At 53.6% G+C, this 20,392-nt stretch overlaps 1 protein-coding gene across 4 annotated transcripts in view; it reads left to right on the top strand.

Moving 5' to 3' along the window:
- Nucleotides 1-523: 523 nt before the first annotated feature.
- The window catches only part of PRKX (protein kinase cAMP-dependent X-linked catalytic subunit), an 87,433-nt gene continuing 67,564 nt past the window's right edge, over nucleotides 524-20,392 (top strand). For 3 of the 4 annotated variants that reach the window (XM_079909867.1, XM_079909865.1, XM_079909866.1), the window contains exon 1: nucleotides 3,189-3,527. In XM_079909867.1, the coding sequence (XP_079765993.1) occupies nucleotides 3,362-3,527 (166 nt within the window). In that variant the 5' untranslated portion in view covers nucleotides 3,189-3,361. Of the gene's footprint in view, nucleotides 1,234-3,188; nucleotides 3,528-20,392 lie in introns of those variants that run through there. The other variant, XM_079909868.1, reaches the window with a different exon arrangement.

The raw sequence follows: 20,392 nt of genomic DNA, 5'->3' as shown, positions 1-20,392 counted from the left end.
CCGAATGAAAGCACAAAACCCCCCTACGAGCCTATGCAGCAGCTCACCTGAGAAAGAGGAACAAAATCACTGAGCATGAGACATGACCTAGGCTATTCCTCGTAAACCACGGCTTCATCTGAATGACAGTAAAGTCTAACCACGCAAATCGGAAACCGTATTCCTGTAACTGGACGCTTCTCTGAATCAGAATATATACTAAAATATATTAGAATGTATATTCCAGAATATATTAGAATGTAGTAATGTCACATAAATAATACCTAATATTATATATAAATTGTAGCGTCTGAAGGCAGCTGAAAACTTCTTTTGGAATATATATATTAGGACATATAATAAAACATGAGAATATATATCTCAGAATAGATTAGAATATGTGGGGTATAAATAGTATCTCATATTATATACATTAAAAACTGTAAAGTCTGTGAGGGCAGCTGAAAACCTCTTGGAATATATATATTAGAACATATAATAAAACATATTAGAATATATATTCAGAATAGAATATATGTGATATAATAATATCTAATATAGATAAAGTCTGTGAGGGCAGCTGAACACTTCTTTTGGAATATATATATTGGAACATAATCAGATAGAATATATACTGTAAAACATATGTATCACGGAATAGATTAGAATATAATATGTGATATTTAGTATCTATTATACACGTATAAATTGTTAAGTCTGTGAAGGCTGGTAAACACTTTAGAATATATATCAGAACACACTGGAATGTAATATAGATATAATAATGTAGAGAGACTGTAAACTTCGTGAAGGCAACTGTGCGCTTTTTATTTTCACTCAGTACACACACGCACACATATCTACGTATCTACTTATAGACATACGCATTTCCAAATACATGCAATTCCAAAAGAAGTGGCCAGCTGCCCTCACGGACCACCCTTTTGCTCTCTCCCTCATTCAACCCCGCCTACACCTGTTCCGGCGTTGACTTTAGAGCTCATTCTGCGTACGGGGAGCGTTTAGTCCGCTGGGTTACAGAGTTCGGTATTTCCCTGCCCCATCACCACCGAATGCTCATCCCAAAGGCGGTACAAATGCCCCTGTAATGCCTCGCTTGCACGGCTTTTTTTTTCTTTTTTGCCTTTCAAGAAATATGCTGTGGTTTCTGAAGAATTTTTATGAGCCTTCCAGATGAAAGCGGCTTTGTTCATCAAGGTGTTGTGAAACCCGCCGGGATATTTATAGGAACAGGTAGGTATGCGGTCAAACTCCGGGCGGGCGAGGAAGGGTCAGATCCACGCCGCCACCCAGAGTTTAACTCTGCAAGCGTCTCTGTTACTTTTTCCTCCCCGGCTGCCATTAGAAGGGCAAGGCGTGCCTTTCACTGGGTGTGAAACACTAGCCTTGACCATCGACCTTAATTAGCCAGCCCGACCGCAGTCACAAGGTCGCGTCCGCGGGGAGCGGGCGCGCGCTCTGCGTGGAGTTGCGCCCTTGCCCGGCGTGGACCGTCCCGGTCGCCCCTCCGCGGGGCACGGCCTGGTGGCCTGAGCGCGGGGGACCAGTCCTTGTCTAAGCAGCCGCTGGGGCGCACGCGGCCCGCTCCTGGAGCGCATTTTTCGCATTCCAGCTCAAGATCTGGCAACCAGCAGAGAGCAGGCGTCTCGCCCGGGGAAAAAGCCACCCACATTGTGCAGAGGAGGGCAGGGGCGCGGCTGGCAGCCGGGGGCCAGAGCACCACACCCAGAGCCGGTTCTGATTTCCTGTCACCCCCTCCCAGTTGGCCAAGCGAGGCAGGCCCGGCCTGGTCCCCCGTAAAACGCCTCCTTTCTGTAGTTCTGGCCTCTGCGACAGACCGTCCCCACGCCGACTAGAGGACTCAGGGGCAGGACCCTCCCTTTCAAGGGCGGAATCGCTGGAATCCCGCCAAACAATAGGGCAGGCTCGGTGCCTCTCGCTGCTCAAACTGTGGTCCGCGGACCTGCGGCCCGGATAGCCCTGGGGGCTGCTCTGAAAGACCGATTCCAGGCGTTCCTTGCCCGGCCCGCTGTGGTCCAAGGAGCACTTTAACCAGATCCCCGGAAAAACAGTGGCCGCATCCGTCTAGTTACATTTGCATTTCAGATACAGCCCCGACATTTTGGGGGTATAACTATAACCAAAGGTGGCCTGGGACACACTTCCCATTAGGAAAAACCTAACGCTATCGTTGTGTAGTTGTCTGTGACCGTACTGCGTTTCTTTTCCGAAATCGTCCCTGGTGTGTTTACACCAGCTGCCCGTCAAGTTGCATGCGCCGCATTTGGTAGTTGTCTGATTGTTACCTGCCTCTTAGTATTTTAAGAAATGGTTCTTTTGAAATAATTAAAGATTTATCGGAAGCTGTCAAGAAACGCTCCGGGAGCGCGGCTCCGCGCCTCCCCCATGGTGCGTATCTTACATGACTGCAGTCCAACAAGCCAGCGCTGGGAGCGGCCTTGGTCCCGATGGTTATTCGCCAGACGTGGCGGCCGCCCGCCGGGACTCGCGGGCACCGCGCGGTCGGCGGAGCGCGCCCCATCCGCATCCAACTCCAGCTTTATTTTTTAACTTTACTTTTCTTTAAGCCACGCCCTCCCGCTCCCCAGCCGGTCCCGCCTTCCCCCAGCCTTCCGGGCTGGGGCGCAGGGGGCGCGGGGACAGGCCTGCGCGTCTCCCGGGGGAGCTCGGCCGAGACCCCATCCCTGGGGCGCCCCGGGGCGCGGAGGCCGCGCAAGCAACCTGGTCGCCCGCGCCCGCGCCAGCGCCCGCCCCAGAATGGCGGGAGAGGCTCCTGGCGCCCGGGCCCTGAGCTCCCAGGGCTGGGGCGCGGAGGGGGCGGGGCGCGGCGGCGCGGGCCACACCCCCAGCCGGGCGGGCTGAGTCCGGGCCGGCGCCCGGGCGGGCGGAGGGAGCGCGCGGCCCCGCCCAGGCCGTTTCCGCCCGGCCCCCCAGCAGCGCGCACGCAGCGCCCGCGCGGCGGCGGCGGGCGCGGGACGAGAGGAATGAACAGGCGGCCGGGCGGCCGCGGCCAGAACCCCGCCTCGCGCCCGCCCGCCCGGGCCGCGTCCCCCGCCCAGGCCACGCCGCGCCCGCCCTCAGAGGCCGCTGGCTACTCCCACCGGCTGCCGCCGCCGCTCCTGCCCTGAGCGCCGCCCCGCGCCCAGCCATTGTCCCCGCCGCGCCGCCTGCTGCGCCCGGCCGCCGACCGGGAGGCGGGGGCCGCGCATGGGTGGCCGCCGCTGATGCCGCCGCCGCCGCCGCCGCCGCCGCCGCGCCGCCCTCCGAGGCTGCGTCCCGGGAAGCCCGGCCCCCCGCGCCCCCCGGCCCGGCCCGGCATCCCGGACCTGAGCGCGCCCCCATGGAGGCGCCCGGGCTGGCCAAGGCGGCCGCGGCGGACGCCGACGCCCGAGAGAGCTCGGGGGAGACCCCCGACGGCGCGCCCGCGCACTTCCCCGGCCCCGGGGCGCCCTCGCCGGAGCCGCCCGCCTACCGCCCGCAGGACTTCGACACGCTGGCCACCGTGGGTGAGTGCGACGCGCGGGGACCCGGCCCGCTGGGGCGCTCGGCGCCGCCCGGGAAGCCGGCGTCAGACAAAAGGCTTGTGTGCGGTCGCCCGGCCGCCGCCCGGGGAGGGCCCTGCCTGGTCCCGCCTGCTCGGGATCTCCGCGCGGGGCTCCCCGTGCGCCCTAGGTCCGCCGAACGCCCCGAGACTTGGAGGGCTTCCTTCCGGCCCCCGAGAGCCTCCCCACCTGCGGGCGCTCTGCCCCGCACCTCCGAAGTCTCCTGTTTTAGACCTTCCCTCCCGCCCCCCAGCAACCTCCCCGGTGTCTGGGCCCCCCCGACGTCACAGAACTTGCTGGGGTCACGTCACATTGAGGGCGGCGGCGGCCGCGGAGACCCTTGCAGACCTCACCTTGGCCAGGCTCCCCCTCTCCCCCGCGTCAGGATGCTCCCACGTGGACTTGAGAGCGTATCTGGAACTGGGAGGTCAGGTGTCCCGTGGCGTTTTAGGGGCGCGGGGCGGCGTTGGGGGTGAATTACGCATTTCCTTATCCTGCCGTATTTTCCGTCTGTGTATCCGGAACTGGGCATTTCTTTTATCCCGGCACTGATTTCCTTTTTGTCGTCCTCCTTTGAACCTGACCACTCCTAGGCAGCTGGAAACGTGAAGTCTCCAGTCCCATGAGTGCCTGGATCCCAAAACGTGTTGGTGTATGGAGCCCGCCCTGAGTGGGTCAGAATATCCCGACTCCGCGAGGGCGCTGCCTTCAGGCTGTGGGCTCAAGCCAGCCTGTGGCTTCTTAGCAACCCTTTGTTGCTAAGGGAGTTGTCCCAACCTGTCAGGAAAGAATCAGTGGGGAAGGGGGCACATACCGTAAATGACCCTGGAGCAGGGGTACCCAGGTACTTCTTCGGGCCCTTCCCCACCCTCTCTTGGAAGGAAGGAAGCATTGGCCTCAAGGGCATGGCTTGGGGTTTCATATGACCAAGGGGCACAGCCAGAATGGCATTAAAACCACTCAGAGTGGCCTTGAAACCTTCCCTTTTCCGTCAGTAGCCTTTTGCCGGTATGTAGTTGGCTGTGAGGAAGGGGTGCCCAGGAAGCCTCGTTTGGGACGGAGGGGACAGGAGGCACCCTCCCTCTCTCCTGTTTCTCTCCTCCTCTCCCTCCAAGCCTTCTTGTCCATCTCCTCCTTCATCTTCTTTCTCTCTCTCTGTCCATCTCTCCCTCCCTTTCCTGTTTTTCTCTCTCTCTGTGTGTCTCTCTGTCTCATCTTCTCCATCTTCTCTCTCTCTCCCTTTCTTTTTCTCTGTCTCTCCCTCCCTCCCTCCCTCCCTCTGGGGCGCTCTGCAGGGCTGCTTTAAAAGCTGGCTGTGTTTTGCAGGGTAGGAGACGAGGATAGAAACCTAGACCAGTGCAGTCATACCGGTAGGTGGAAACACAATTCAACAATGGAAAGTTGGTGGAGGACCCGGCGGCCCTTGGCACACAGCGCTGGCAACTGGATCTGTTTTGGGCACTTAAGCAAGTCTATTGTGAAAGGTGCCAGGGCATCAGGCGGGGCGTGGGCTGGGGGGTGGGCTGCGGACGTGGCGTAGCCCGGTGTCTGCAGCTGCCTGGGGGCCCTTTGGGCGCTGCCTAGTGGGCATAGGGTGCCCAGTGAGTCATCTTGTCCTTAAAAATAGAAAGTCACTGGCTCTGGGGACCGAGCAGGGCCGGGTGGGGGGGAAATGAGCTCTCCAGTTGTCTTTCCCTTTCTTAATGAAGAAGATACTTGCTCTTCAAGGATAACTTCCTGTGGGTTCCAAGGGTGTGAAGGGAGAGCCAGGTCACACGTGTTCAGGATGTTGGACCAGCAGGGGCCTGGGACCCAGGGGGTGTGTGTGTGTGTGGCTTTGCAGTTTTGGTGGCTTTTTAAAATCACCTTTTGCCAGAACTTTCTTTAATATTCCAGATTTATCTGCGCATGGTTAATCTAAGAGAGTAAGAATAAGCTTTTAAAAAATCCCAAACCCATCAGAGGTGTTAGAGTTTCCAGTAACGTTAGACCATGAGGTGTCATGGACAAAAGTGAGGGGCTATGTTGGGCTCTTTACCCACAGTTAGAACGCAGTTGGGGCCAGCATGGTGCCTCTTCATCCTAAGCTTCGGGCCCAGGAAACTTAAGTTCCCTTTTGACTGCCCCGGACCCATCCCTAACTGTCGCCCATCGCAAACAGGCACCCCCAGTGGCTCTGAATCGTCTGAGGCCATCTGTATGCATTTCTCCAGCTGAGCAAGGCTGTCTTCCACAACTTGAAACGAACCCACACACAAAACAGAAGACCAAAAAAACATCCTGACAAACCTCTCAGCCTTTCTTAACATAACCACAATCCCCACGCCCTTGGAACCTTCCAGAATGAGTCAGGGTGGAAGGACCGGGCCGGCTGGGCTTGTCCTCCACCCTGAAGTTCTGGCCTCACACAGTTGTGCATTTTCACCTGGTCTGATCTCCACTCCGGTGTGTGAGCTCTTCTTTTTCTCACCAACAGGTGTTTTTTTCATCCTTTTCTTTTGCCTGTGAGCTGGGCCCCGGGGGAGGCGCCTGTGGGACAGAATTGCTGACTCACAATCCCCCAAGGACGGTTGTGACGATCAGCGCAGGTGGAACGCAGCAGGTGGGCACAGATGTGCTTCTCCATGATTTAGCAAAACCGGCAGTGGCTGTTCAGATGGCAGGACCCCCCAGGAGGGTTGGCACCAGGATACCGAGACCCAGCTGGAAGCCGACGGCCCAGTTCACGGGGCGGCATGACACCTTGGAGATAGAATAAGGAGGAAAGTCAGTGACCAGTAAGGTCTCAGATGCTCTTATTCTGTGCTCCTCAATAAACTGTCTATGGGAAGTTGTCCGTGTTCTAGGTTGATTAGCCCTCCACAAATTCAGACAGCTTGGAAGAAAGCTTAGCTTATGTTGGTGAAAAATCTCATGGGCATTTTGGTGTTGTTGTTGTTGGGGGTAGGAGTTTATTAGTTTATTCATTTATTTTTGCTGTGTTGGGTCTTCGTTTCTGTGCGAGGGCTTTCTCTAGTTGTGGCAAGCGGGGGCTGCTCTTCGTCGCGGTGCGCGGGCCTCTCACTATCGCGGCCTCTCTTATTGCGGAGCACAGGCTCCAGACGCGCAGGCTCAGTAGTTGTGGCTCACGGGCCTAGTTGCTCCTCGGCATGTGGGATCCTCCCAGACCAGGGCTCGAACCTGTGTCCCCTGCATTAGCAGGCAGATTCTCAACCACTGCGCCACCAGAGAAGCCCCAACATGGGCATTTTTTAAAGAGCGTGGAAGAGACCTTGGGTCCTGTCTTGGCCAAACTGATTTCATAGATTGAAAAACAGGCCCAGTTACAGAAGGAATGGTGTGCAGCCCCCCGGTCCACATTCCTGGTCCAGGTAACCAAGCTTGATTTCTCGCTATGAGCACGAACAATGGTGCTATTAAAGATAAAATGTTTTGAAATAATGATAGGTGCACGGGGGATTCCAAAACCTGCACCTAGTCCCATGCACCCTTCATGAAGTTTTCCCCCGTGATGTCTTCTGTAGGTGTCACACAATATCAAAACCAGGACGCACGCCGTCGTGGGGTCCATCCTGCTAAGAGACCACAGACCTTCATCAGTGCTCCCACCTTTCATGGGAACTCCTTTGAGCTTGTGAGGAGCGGGCATGCGTTTGGTTTTGTGCAGTTTTATCCTGTACATCCGTCTGGGCAGCCACCAGCCCCGAGATCGAGGCACAAAGCTCATTCCCTGACCACAGAAACGCGCTCACGCCTGACACTTGTATTTTTTTACTATCACGTCACACTGTCAGAAAGTTGTATTTTCTTTAGACCGAGGAGACCTTCCGTAGTGAGTAATTAAACCTGCACTGTTGTCTCTTACTTTCATTTTCCTCCCTGCTGATAAGATTGTCTCATGCACCCTTGGTTCCCCAGAACCGGCCCTAATTTTTTTCTCTCCCACCTGGACTCCCAAAGCATCACCGGGAGCAGCACGCCCTGGAGGCGGGTGGAATCCGCAGTGGGGAGATTTCCCACTGCATGTGAATGGCTTCTCCCGGGGCGATGTTGACAGAAGCCTTTAGGAGGGAATGTTGCTTACGGTGTAGTGATACCCAGAAAATTGTGTTCACCTTTTAATCTGATTTACCTTGAGTGGGCGTGAATGGTAGTTTCAACTTAAGAGCATCAGAGGAACTTCGAAAGTTGGGTAAAATACGAGAAAAGAATGTTTCTTTTTATAAAATTACGGAAAATACTAGAAAAGAATATTTCGTCTTACAGAAGTCCTGCAGGCTGTTCCTCCTCATTTAAAAAAAATTTTACTTGTTTTTTGGCCACTGCCGGTGGCATGTGGGATGTCAGTTCCCTGACCAGGGATCGAACCCTGGCCGCCTGCAGTGGAAGCGCGGAGTCTTAACCGCTGGACCGCCGGGGAAGCCCCTGTTCCTTCTCATTTTTAAAAAATTGTAGTGAAATTCACATAACACAAAAGGAACCATTTCAAAGGGAACCGTGCCGTGGCGCTTTACACGTTCACAAAGTCGCACGACCCTCATCTCTGTGAGGTTCCAGAACATTTTCGTCTGCTGCCCCCGCAGGGCGACCCCAAATCTGTGAGCAGTCACCCCCTATTTCCTCCGGCTGCTGGGAACCCCCATCTGCTCTCTGTCTCCGTGGATCTGTCTGTTTCGTGTCGTCTTCATCTTACACACTCTGCTTTCTTACTTTGCATCTCCAAGGGGACGGCGGGGTGGGGGGAGGGGGGGGACTTTGGGAAGAGAAGCTTAGGAGATGCACAGCCAATAGTTCCCTGCTCAGGAGGAGAAAAGGAAAATGCGCCAGAGGATAGAAAGTGTGGGATGGGGGGGGGGGGGCGGTCAGGTGAAGACTAGCCAGGAGGAGAAACGTGCAGGCAGTGAGAGAGGCAGGGGTGAGCCAACGAGTCACAGACACGTGCACACAGAACCCGCTGTCCTGGGTCGGATCGAGTCCCCTTCTCCCCCGAAATTCAGGTCCTCTCAGAACCTGGGAACCGGGACCTCGTTTGGAAACAGGGTCTCTGCAGATGGGATGAAGTGAAGGGTCTGAGATGAGGTCCTCCTGGAGGAGGGTGGCCCTACATCCAATGACAGGGTCCTTCTAAGAGACAGAAGAGGAGAGACCCAGGCACAGAGGAGAAGCCCCGGGAAGACAGAGGAAGAGACAGGAGGGAGGCGGCCACAAGCCCAGGGACGCCTGGAGCCCCCAGAAGCTGGAAGGGGCGGGAAGGACCCTCCCCTGGAGCCTCTGGAGGGAGCATGGCCCTGGGACACCTTGACCTCAGACGTCTGGTCCCCAGGACTGGGGGAGGACGGATGCCTGTGGCTTTAAGCTCACAGTTTGTGGGAGCCCCAGGAAACTAATACACCTGCCAGAGAGGACTGCAGAGTTGATTTCTGTGCGGCCTTACAGCTTGGTCCATCAGGCAGTTTCCCCACATCCTTGGAGGTGGAGGACACCAGGTTACATGTGTTTTCCGAGGGCGTCCTCATCCCATCAGCATGTGGGCGTGGCTAAAGCAGAGTCCACTGTTTGACAGAGGTCATCCCCCGAGCTGGATGGGGCGGAGTTAGTTCCCATGTGGTCAGGCCAAGCTTCGCCATGTTGAATCCATCCCGACCTTGTTGTCTTGATTGGTACCAGCTGCCATGACAGAATACCGTCCCCTGGGTGTCTTACCACAATGCAGATGGATTTCTCCCAGCTCTGGAGGCCGCAAGTTCGAGATCAGGGTGCCAGCGTGGTTGGGTTTTGGTGAGAGTTTCTCTCCTGGGTCGCACTGGCTGTCTTCTTGCTGTGTGCTCAGATGGTGGAGAGTGGAAAGCTCTTATAAGGACGCTAATCCCATCCTGGGAACCCCACTCTCATGACCTCATCTCGTCCTAATTACTTCACAGAGACCCACCTCCGGATACCATCACATTGGTGGGGAGGGGATAGGGCTTCAGCGTGGGAATTTGGGGGGGCACAGACATCCAGTCCATCACACTGGGTTGACTCCTCCTTACATGTCACCCTGGCTTCTTTCTCCTGAGCTTCTGCCTTTGGGGTGCAGGTGGCTGTCCGAGCAACAGCCTCACCTTGCCACGTCCTGGATTCCTTACAGGAGGACACCTCTCTCCCTGGATCTGGGGACGACCCTCCTTGTCCCGACCTGGCTCATGCATGGGGACGAGGACATGACGCCATGATGCTGGTCTCAGACCTGCTTCCGGGATGGGTCTCTCCACAGTTGGGGACCACCAAGGAGGCCTTGTCTGTCACTGCAAGAAAAGGGCAGAAGCACCCCGTGACACAGACACACGCTTCCCCTTTCCGGGGTCACTTGAAGCTTGTGAGCACGATGTTCTTCTTGAGAAACACGTGTTCAGGATTCTCAGTGCCTCCTTCAGTCTCAGGAGTAACTTCTTGGGGCTTTCTTGGTATTTTCCCCCAAGTTTGTTTGCTTATTTTCAAACACCCACATGTCACCACCTTCACACCATTTAAAACGTTTCCCCTTTTCTTTGAAAACTACAAATGCTCTTTCTTGCTGGGAAGAACTGAGACAAGTAAAGAACTGAGACAAGAAGGTTCTTTAGAGAACCTAACAGAAAAGAATCAGGGGTAAATCCAAGGTTTGGGGTTTACATGATTGGAAAGCTGTACCACCCCTTGGAGACACTGAGGGGGTTAGGGATGGAGCAGTGTTGGGGGGAAAAGCCCAGGGGTACCGTTCGGGACATGGTTAGTTTGATCTGCCTGGGAGGTGTCTTTGTCGTTATCTACATCGTCTCCGTCCCCTTCCGCCACCTGCTGCCACATCCTGCCACCCTCCACCAGCATCACCTGCATCACTTCTGACCCTCGGGGAACTTTCGTTTAATGGAAACTCACGGAAGGTTGTTGTAACGTGAACAATTCAGTGGCACAGTGCTGTGCAACCACCGCCTCTGTCTGGTTCTAAAACATTTTCGTCATCCCCCGAAAGACACGCTCTGCCCGTCAGGCAGTCACTCCCCGGCCCCTGGCGAACGCTAACCCACGTCTCTGTGGCTTTGCGCGTGCTGGACGTTTCGCGTCAGTGGAATCCTACACTGTCTGGCCTTTCGTGTCCGGCTTCTCACCGAGCTTCACATTCTTGAATTTTATCCTGGTAGCCTGTGTGAGTGCCTCATTCCTTTCTAGGCTGAGTCATGTTTCATTGTGCTGGATGGACCCCATTTTGTTTCTCCTGTTGCATGCGTTTGCTTAGAGAAACAATGTACCACAGCCTGGGCGGCTTAAACAATAGACATTTATTTTCACACAGCCCTGGAGGCCGGAATCTGAGATCCAGGCGTGGGCAGGGCTGGGTTCCTCCCGAGGCCTCTCTCCTGGGCGTGTAGACGGCCGTCTCCTCCCTGTGTCCTCATGGGGTCGCCTCTCTCTGCGCGTCTGTGTCCTGATCTCCTCTTCTTATAAGGAACCAGTGCTCTGGGATCAGGGCCCACCCTAATGACCTCATTTTACCTAAAGACCCCATCTCCAAATACAGCCGCATCTTGAGGTGCTGGGGGTCAGGACTTCAAGATGAAATCCTTTGGGTGGAGGGACGCAGTTCAGCCCACGACACCATGAACCTTTCAATGCATCGTATGGTACCTCAGCCTCCTTGGCGTTCCCATGATGCACTAGTTGAGCCTCACCCCAGGTGGACTTGGCTCATTGCATCCAGGGTAGGCACCATAGTATCATCACCCTCATCATCACCAGCGTCACCTTTTCCAAACACAGGCTCATCTCGTGTTCCAGGACATACGGTAGCGTCTTTGAGTGGATTTGGCGCTGACTCCTCTCAGCACACCTGTCGTGCGTCCACCCCTCTGATGCTCAGAGCACCTCCTTCTTCTGACCCCGGAGTCAGGGAGCCGGGGAGGGGAGGGGGGCGGGCAGGGCCCGCACAGGGAGCCCAGTGCAAGCTCCACTTCCCGTGGTCTCCTGTTGGGATCTCTCGCGTGGCCTTTCCCACCTGTGGGCTACTGGAACAAATGACCTCGAACTCAGTGGCTTAAAACAACATGCATTGATTAACCTGCAGTTCCAAGGGTTAGGAGTCTGGAAATGGTATTACTGGTTGTTTTTTTTCCTTTCTTTCTTTGTTTTTTGGCCGTGCTGTGCAGCTCGCAGGATCTCAGTTCTCCACTGCTCTCGGCAGTGAAAGCTCCCAGCCCTAACCACTGGACCGCCAGGGAATTCCCAGCATGGCTGGGTTAAAAACCAAGGCGTGGGCAAGGCTGTGTGCCTTTGGGAGACTCCAGGGGAGAATTCTTTCGTGGCCTTTTGCAGCTCCTAGAAGCCGCCCGCATTCCTTTGTTTATGATAATCTTCCTTCGTCATTGAAGACGGCATTGCCGGGTCAACCCTTCTCGTGCCGTTTCTCTCCTGCTTCTCTCGGCTCCTTCTAAGGACCCCACTGGATTCACCCAGCTAACCCAGGGGCATCTCGCTATTAAGGCTCTGCTGATTCACCTCTGTGGTTAGCTCCTTGAAACTCAGTTCCCCTCGGCCACGTAAATGAACGCGTCCCCGGGTTCTGGGGATGACGACAAGGACATCTTATTCTGTGTATCATGCACTGATGCTTCTACTCTTCTGTGTGCGCCTCTCCTGAGACGCAGCACCGCTTTGGAGGACGTGGCGGGTGGATGGCTGCGCCCAGCCTGGCCTCAGGCCTGGTCTGACGGCCTTGACTTCCACAAACGGAGGGACCGCAGTTAGCAGTAAAAAGCTCTTCCGTTACTACCCGGGAGGAGAAACGGGAGATCCACTGACGGACAGACGGGGCTGGAAATGGGGTGTGTGTGTGCGCGTGCCCGTGCGCGCTGGGGAAGGGGTTCATGAGTTACCTGAGGCTGTCACATCTTTGCCCTCTTTTGAGGGGCTGGAATGGTGTCACCACTGACTGCCACGTCCCCGGCCAAGCAGCACCAGTTCTCGTGTTGCAAGAGAAAGGCCAGTGACGGGACTGCTCCAAGATGAGATGACAAAGCCTCATACCTTCGAGGAGCTTCTGGCCCCGGGATGGACCTTTAGACACACGGCTGTGACCCGTGTGGAGGCAGGTGTGGTTAGCCACGTGGAATCCCAGAAACCAAGCTGGTGTCCACGCGGGGGCGGGAGGTAACGGCGGCAGTGGGCGGTTTCTTCTCAAGGAGTCTTGAGCATGTTCATTGACTGGACAACACGGGGACGTTTATTGATCTTTTTTTTTGAGGAACTTGGCAGGCTCTCCCCCCGCCTCCCCGAGGTTACCCTTGGAAGAATAGTAAAAGCAACACTATGAAGGCGTCTAAGCAGCTCCTAATTCCAGCAGCGTCGTGCCCCGCCTGCGTTTCACGGGGAGGACGGATCTGCGACACTGCGCTGGGTCGGGTGCCCAGGATGCTGCATCTCTCGCTACACCCCTACGGCACTCCAGTAAACGTCCGCTTGGCATCTGGGTTGCGTCTCCAAGTAAGAGCATATGTTACAAATAGCTCTTCATTGCCTTTGGAGTTAGCCGTGGAGGACTCCAGTCACGCATCCTGAGTGTCCCCGAGGCTCGTCCCATTGGAACGCGCCCCATATCAGTCAAGGCCGCGGATGGAGTGGGCGCGTGTGTTCTACGATGCAGGTCCTTTCCTCCTCCGGCACGGACCGTCCTGCTGCCCTGGGGCGTAGGAACGTGAAGGGGACATTCTCCATATGGGTGGCTGTCACCGTCCTGTGAGTCACCGTGTCCCCGTGTAGGGGCTCCCGTCGGACCCCTCTGGGCCGTCCTTCCAGCCTTTATTTCGCGCCAGGTGCTGCCGCGGCCTCCCCAGCGCCTGCTTGGCCCAGTGCCTCCCGCTTAGTCTAGGAGGTCTGTCAAGACTAGACTCTGGGCGTCCGAGGTCCCCTCCCACTGGGTGATTCCATGCTTGAAAAAAAGATCCACCTTCCGCCCCTTGCACATCTGTTCACCCCACTCACCACTGGAAATTCACGCTGGCTTTCCCTCCAGTTACAGGAAAAACAAACCGTCTCCCGGAGTCCCTGCTCAAACGCGTGAGTTCCTGAAAATCGTTGCACCCAGCGCTCCCACGTCGTGCGCTGCTCTCTATACGCATCCTCTGGACGTGTCCTTTGGACACGGTTTTGATGAGGCGGGCTCATGGAAGGCATTTGGAGGGCAGCCTCCCCAGGGTTCCTGTAACACAGTTGACAGTGATTTGGGTCGATGATGTCACTCTGCTGCCTCATTATCTCGGGAGCCAGTTCACTGAACAAAGGACCAGAACGGGCAGATCTGAGGGCTGGGTGTGGCGGGCAGGGCTCCGCTGCTCACAGGACGGCCTTTGTAACGCCGAGGGCACCTGCGGTCTGAGGTTGCAGGGGCAGACAGAAGCAGGGCTCGTGTGCCCACGCCTGCTTGTGCCTGGGTGTGTGCAGTCTGGGGGGGACGGCTAGCAGGGAGCGAGGAGAGGTGGGTAGTTAGCCAGCTGGTGTTTGCGGACAATTCCAAAAACATTCAGCACAGATTGAAAACTCTCGCTTGGAGGGTTCCCCCCCCGCCCCCCTAAATCGAACGGGCACCCAGAAGGCCAGCTATCTAGAGTTTCCTCTTGTGGAAATTCTGCCTGGGTGCTAGTTTCCATTTATCCTCACACCGTAGGGGAAAAAAACATTTACCCAGAAAAAAACCAAACACCAGTGAGTCAGAGTATTGGCTCCTTGAATATAGTCATGGTTGGCAGTGATTTTACTCATGAAGACGTTCATTTCGTTGATCCTCCGAAAGATGAGTTAGCGCGTTCTTTTGGTAACAGGTTCTGAGGTATCCGTTGTATTGATTTGGGTCAAAGCCGCAGCTTCTCGTTGCCTCGATTATTTTTTCTCTATTGATTTCTTGTTTTCTTTTATTATTATTATTTATTTCACTGCGCTGCGTCTTAGTCGTGGCACGGGGCATCTGGTTCCTTGACCAGGGATCAGATCCGTGCCCCCTGCAGTGGAAGCGTGGAGTCTTAGCCACTGGACCACCAGGGAAGTCTCTTTTGTTTTCAAGTTCATTGTTTTCTGCTTGTAAAGTCAGTAAAGACCTAACACAGAGACGCGGGTTAGGTCTTTATTTCTGCTTGCTTTTGGTTTTTGTTACTCTTCTTTGGGTAGGCTTTTTCTTTCTTTCTTTCTTTCTTTTTTGGGTCTTTATTTACTTTTCCTGGTAGTAACATGTTGTATTTTGATTGAGATTCTGGGCTACTCCTCTGAGCCTCCCAGAGGGCCATGGAAGAAAGGGAATCGTGACCCAGGAGAACCGCTAAGCCTGCGTCATCTTTTCCCACCCTCCCAGGGCACCTTGGTCGTTGGGGGAGTCTTGTGTTCTATGCACTGTGGCTGGTGGACCCTCTTGCAGGTCTGTTTCCCTCTCCCAGCTGCTGCTGCTTTCGTGACAGTTCCCCCTCCACGAATGAAAACCCGCAGCTGCTTCCCTGGGGAGAACCAGCCACAGAAATAAGCAGGGAGAACAGCGAGTCGGCGGCCACCTGCTCCAGCCTGTTTCTGAGCGCAGTGCATTTCAGGACAGCCGCTCGGCTTCCTTAAAAGCAAAAGTAAAACGAGGGCGCCGTCAGCTTTAGACGTCAGCTTTACAATCCCCGTCTAGAACTGGGGATGCCATTGGCAAAACCGTCCGTGGGAAGGGTGGGGGGTGGGGGTGTGGACCGGGTTCTTCACCTCCTGGGCTATCGGCGGGAGGTCTTCTACCTTTGTAAAAGGGGAAACCGACTTCTTTCTTCAGTTGTCCAGTGACTTTCCGTGCTGCTGTTTCTCCCTGCATGACTGCATACACAGGTGTGCACACACCCACGTACACTGGAAGGTTTTTGGCTGAGGGGGTGAGAACCCTTCTGGCTGTTGAAAACACTCCAGTTCTCCGGACGTTGCCAAATCCTCTGATGAAACCTGAGACCGGCCACCTCTTTGGATGGGAAAAGCCATCTCCTGTTGCCAGGCCCGCTGCCTAGCCTTCCTGTCAAGTCAGCAGGGCAGGTCGTTCCTAGGTAGACAGTCCCGAGTCTGCGCCAGAAGGTGGTTTCTGAATTGTCCCTTCAGAATGTTTTTGTTCTGGAAACAGTGCAACCTCTGACGGTCCAGGTTCCGGGCTGCTTCCTTTGCGGTCCAGGGTCCAGGCTGCTTCCTTTGCAGCCTAGAAAAGAGTAATGAATCGTGACAGACATCACACAGGGATAGGAAAGTAGAAGGCAGGGTTAGTCTAAAATGAGGACGCCAGCCCAGCCCAGGGATCGCTCAGTAGCACAGACAGCAGGAGTCTTGCATGTGGATTCCTGAAAGACCACAGGTTTGCAGGGGGGCCATCGAGATGGAGTGAGCAGCTTTTGTCAAGGCTCTGGAGGAACTGGAGACATTGTCTTTCTATCGATTTTATTTGTTGCCAGCATTAAACTTGACTTCCCGAGTGGCTGGCATGAAACAGGTCTCTGGCTGTCCTGACTCTGCATGGACTGGCCGTGCCCGGGCTTGTAGAGCAGTGTACTTGGGGTTATGAACATGTTCTCTGGCTCCAGCTGGGCAAGGCTCAGGCACGGGCATTGGGAGACACTCACTTCTGTCTTCTTAGTAGATGTTTGGATTCCATGTGCTTTCCCGGGACGTGGTTCGCCTGTGTCGTGCAAAGATGAAGGGTGGACGCTTACCCCAACCTGGGGCCACGGGGGACTTTTAAGATGACTCCTGGGGACCCTTAGGTCGCTCCCTCCCAGACCCCCTGGTCTCCGTCCTTAGTCTTTGGGGAATGAGGGTTATGCTGTGGGAATTGGATATCCTTGGCAGGTAGGAAATCCTGGAGGAAGACGGTTGAGGGAAGGTAGGTCTTTGTCACATTCCCAAATGACACCTTTGATCTTGGGGAGAAGGTTGTGGTTTGAAGTAGGAATCATCAGAAAGACTTTGAATGGGAGACAGTTATATTTGATTATGTGTCGTTTGTTCAGGTTTTCAGAATGCCCGTATTTAGTGCCGTGAGCTCTTAAATGATCACAAAATAGACACTAAATGAGAATGAAAAGGGCGGATTGTAATACCTAACAGACTCAACTCAAAATGTGTCTGCTTTGCAGAGTCTAAACTAAAAAGACTGTAAAAATATTTCTTTATCCAGTTTGGAAAATGCTGGCTCTTGCGAAATAGTCTATTTAAGAGGCAGAATGAAATGCCTCTTGAAAGACCGCGTCGGTTACGCGATGGGTTGCTACGGTCGGTCCATAGCTGAGATGCAAGTGGTTCTCAAAGTGGGGTCCTGGGGCCCATGGGAGTTCCTTGTGGGACTCTGAGGTCACTATGACTTTCGTAAGAATACGAAAGCATTATTTGCTTTTTTTTCCTCTCTCCTTCTCGCATGAGTGTTGGGTGGCGTTTCCAGTGGCCGCCTGACGTGGCATCATGGTTGCCTCTTTGACCACCGGTGAAATGCATCCTTGAGGGCTCTTGCGTTTTCTGTATTTTTGTTTTACTTGTTACTGTGGCTGCTATCGAGAGGCACCCCAAGCCCCACACCAACAGACGCTCCTCAGGGATCTCGATAGGTTTCTAGCGCATCCAGAAGTCCTGAGATCAGAGAGTCTGAGAGGTGCTGCTTGGAGCGTGGGGGGCTGTGAAGTGGACATTGACGGGCTTGCAGGTGCCCTGGGTCTGTGTCTACCACACAGTGTGTGCATCACTCTGTACCCTGGGGCACAGTAGGGACCCCAGAAGATTTGTCCAGCCAGACACTGGAAGGATGGATGTGTTGCTGGCTGTCAGTTACGCTGGCGAGAGTTCAGAGCCTGAGGTCAGTTGGAAGAATGGAAGGGTCACCTCTCAGGGATGTGATCAGCAACAGAGAGAAGAGACGAGGATCGGGGTCGGGGCTTTAGAAGAAGAAAGCTTCTTGTGCTCCGGGAACCCAGCGGTTGCTCAGCTGGGGGATATTTCAGCAGGATCCATGCTTTCCATTAACCATCACGTGAACGGTCTAAACATTGTAAAGACTATTATGCAACTTCAGTACAGTTTTCTGTTACCAAGAATAAGTCTAGGGCTAAACCCTGACCCTCCCGTATCATGAAATAAGGATGATTCTCAGTAGTTTGGGAGCAGCATGGCGGCCTCAGCGCTGTCACGCAAATGAGCCAGGCTCCCGAGGAGACGCCGCAGGACCAGTTCAGCAAGTTCGCGTGCCTCGTTCTTGAGTCGTCTGCCTCTCCTGGATTCTCTCACGGCAAACTTCTCCTGTTCTTGGATTCTATAGAGCAGCGCGGTCCAAGAGAACTGGGTGCCGTGAGGACCATGTCCTACAATCTATGTTGCTATGGTGACCAGCTGAGGTACCAGCTTCTTTTTTTAAAATTTATTTTATTGAAGTATAGTTGGTGTACAGTATTGTGTTCGTTTCAGGTGTACAGCAAAGCAAAGTGATTCGGTGATACATGTGTAACATTCTTTTCCATGATGGTTTGTCACAGGATATTGAATAGAGTTCCCTGTGCTCCACAGCAGGACCTTGTTATCTATCCATCCTATACATAATAGTTTGCATCCGCTAATCCCAAGCTCCCACTCCATCCCTCCCCCACCTCCCCTCCCCCTTGGCAACCACAGGTCTGTTCTCTATGTCTGTGAGCCTATTTCTGTTTTGTAAATAAGTTCATCTGTGTTGTATTTTAGAGTTCACATATAAGTGACGTCATATGATATTTGTCTTTCTCTTTCTGAGTTACCCCACTTAGTATGATAATCTCTAGGTCCATCCATTGTTGCTGCCAGTGGCATTCTTTCATTCTTTTTCATGGCTGAGTAATATTCCATTGTATATATGCACCACATCTTCTTTATCTATTTCTCTGTCGATGGGCATTTAGGCTTCTATGTCTTGGCTGTTGTGAACAGTGCTGCTATGAACATAGGGGTGCATATGTCTTTCCGGATTACAGTTTTGTCTGGATATATGCCCAGGAGTGGGATTGCTGGGTCATCATCAACTTCCTTATTTGACTCCACCTCACTTCATTGGACTTTAAATAAGCCACATGTGTCTGGTGACTACCTCATTGGACAGCACAGCTTACACACCTAAGAATCTCAGCAGTCGTATAGGTCAACAAAATCAGACGTCAGAATTCCTTCCTTCTGGGGTGCCACTACCTCAGGATCGTTTTTAAGTGATTTCTCAGACACTGTTAGGGATACCAATGGAAACAGCTCTTTAATAAAATTCTCGGCTGTCCCCTGATTCATTACGATACCTGGGATAAATGACACATCAAAAAGACCTCCTTTCCCTAGTATAAGTGAATGTCCAGAGGCATACGTGTATTTTCCAAAAGTGATTGAATACCAGATGCCATTTTCTAAACATCTGTGGTTGCACGTTCCACACGGACCCCTTATAGCATCTCTTCTGTTTCTATATGAACCATATTCTTGTGGTTACTTGAGGATTTCATAACAAAACACTTTCAAACGGGCAAAACACCTTCACTGATGGGAAGATGGAGTTTGTCAGCAGAAGACAAGCTACATCTTCCTTGAGAAGATGTAGCGAAAGTTACAGTTTTAAATATATTTACACACAGGCATAGTTCACTTTATCGCACTTCGCAGATGCCGCGTTTTTTTACAAATTGACGGTGTAGCAGCCCCGCCTCGAGCAAGCCTGTTGGTGCCACTTTTCCAACAGCACTTGCTCCCTTTGTGTCTCTGGGTCACATTGTGGTCGTTCTCGCCATATTTCAAACGTTTTCATTGTGATGATATGTGTCGTGGTATTGTGGGTAGGGGGGGGGGGGGGGGGGGGGGGGGGGGGGGGGGTTGGGGGGGGGGGGGGGGGGGGTGTGGTGGGAGGATGGTTTGCAGTTTTTAGCAAGAAGCTATTGTAAAACGAAGGTCTGTACATTGTTTTTTTAGACAGAATGCTATTGCACACTTAACAGACTACAGGGGAGTCTGTCAACTGGGAAAGATCACTTTTATACGCCCTGGGAAACCAGAAAAATTCCTGTGACTCGATTTATTGCCATATTTGCTTTATTGAGTTGGTCTGGAACCCAACTTGTGTCTCTGAGGTCTGCCTGTGTGTGTGTGTGTGTGTGTGTGTGTGTGTGTGTGTGTGTGTGTAATTTATTTCCGGCCTCTCTCCATTGTAAATATCATCAGAGACTTTTTTATTAATTAATTTTTATTGGAGTATAGTTGCTTTACAGTGTTGCATTAGTTTCTGCTGTACAGCAAAGTGAATCGGCTCTACGTATCCATTTATCCCCTCTTTTTTGGATTTCCTTCCCGTTTAGGTCACCCCAGAGCACTGAGTAGAGTTCCCTGTGCTACACAGTAGCTTCGCATTAGTTGTTTATCGTATACATAGTATCAGTAGTGCAGAGACGTCTGATGTCGTGTGGCAACCTGACTGCACACAGGTGCCACCTGCTTGCTGGTACGTGCGCGCGCGCGCACACACACACACACACACACACACACACACACACACACACACACACACACACACACACACCCTCATAGTCTCCCTTTCCCAAGTTTCCATTAAACTGATAATACAGTTTATTTTCAGGAACACAGGAATAACGTAGGTACAGACAGTCGTCACGAAGGAGCTGCAGGTGTCACGCACAGGTTAGAAGTTGCATCAGACTTCGGGGCAGCCCAGAGCACACGCCAGCGTGTAGGACAGTGTGGACGAAGCAGCATGGGGAGGGCGGGACACGCCAGACCCCAGACGAGCTGTGACAAGAGTGAGCATTGAGTGGGCCTTC

Source organism: Stenella coeruleoalba (assembly GCF_951394435.1).
Source record: "Stenella coeruleoalba genome assembly, chromosome: X".
Classification (NCBI taxonomy): domain Eukaryota; kingdom Metazoa; phylum Chordata; class Mammalia; order Artiodactyla; family Delphinidae; genus Stenella; species Stenella coeruleoalba.
Note: the sequence above shows the minus strand (reverse complement) of the source record. Positions and strands in the feature narration are given on the sequence as shown.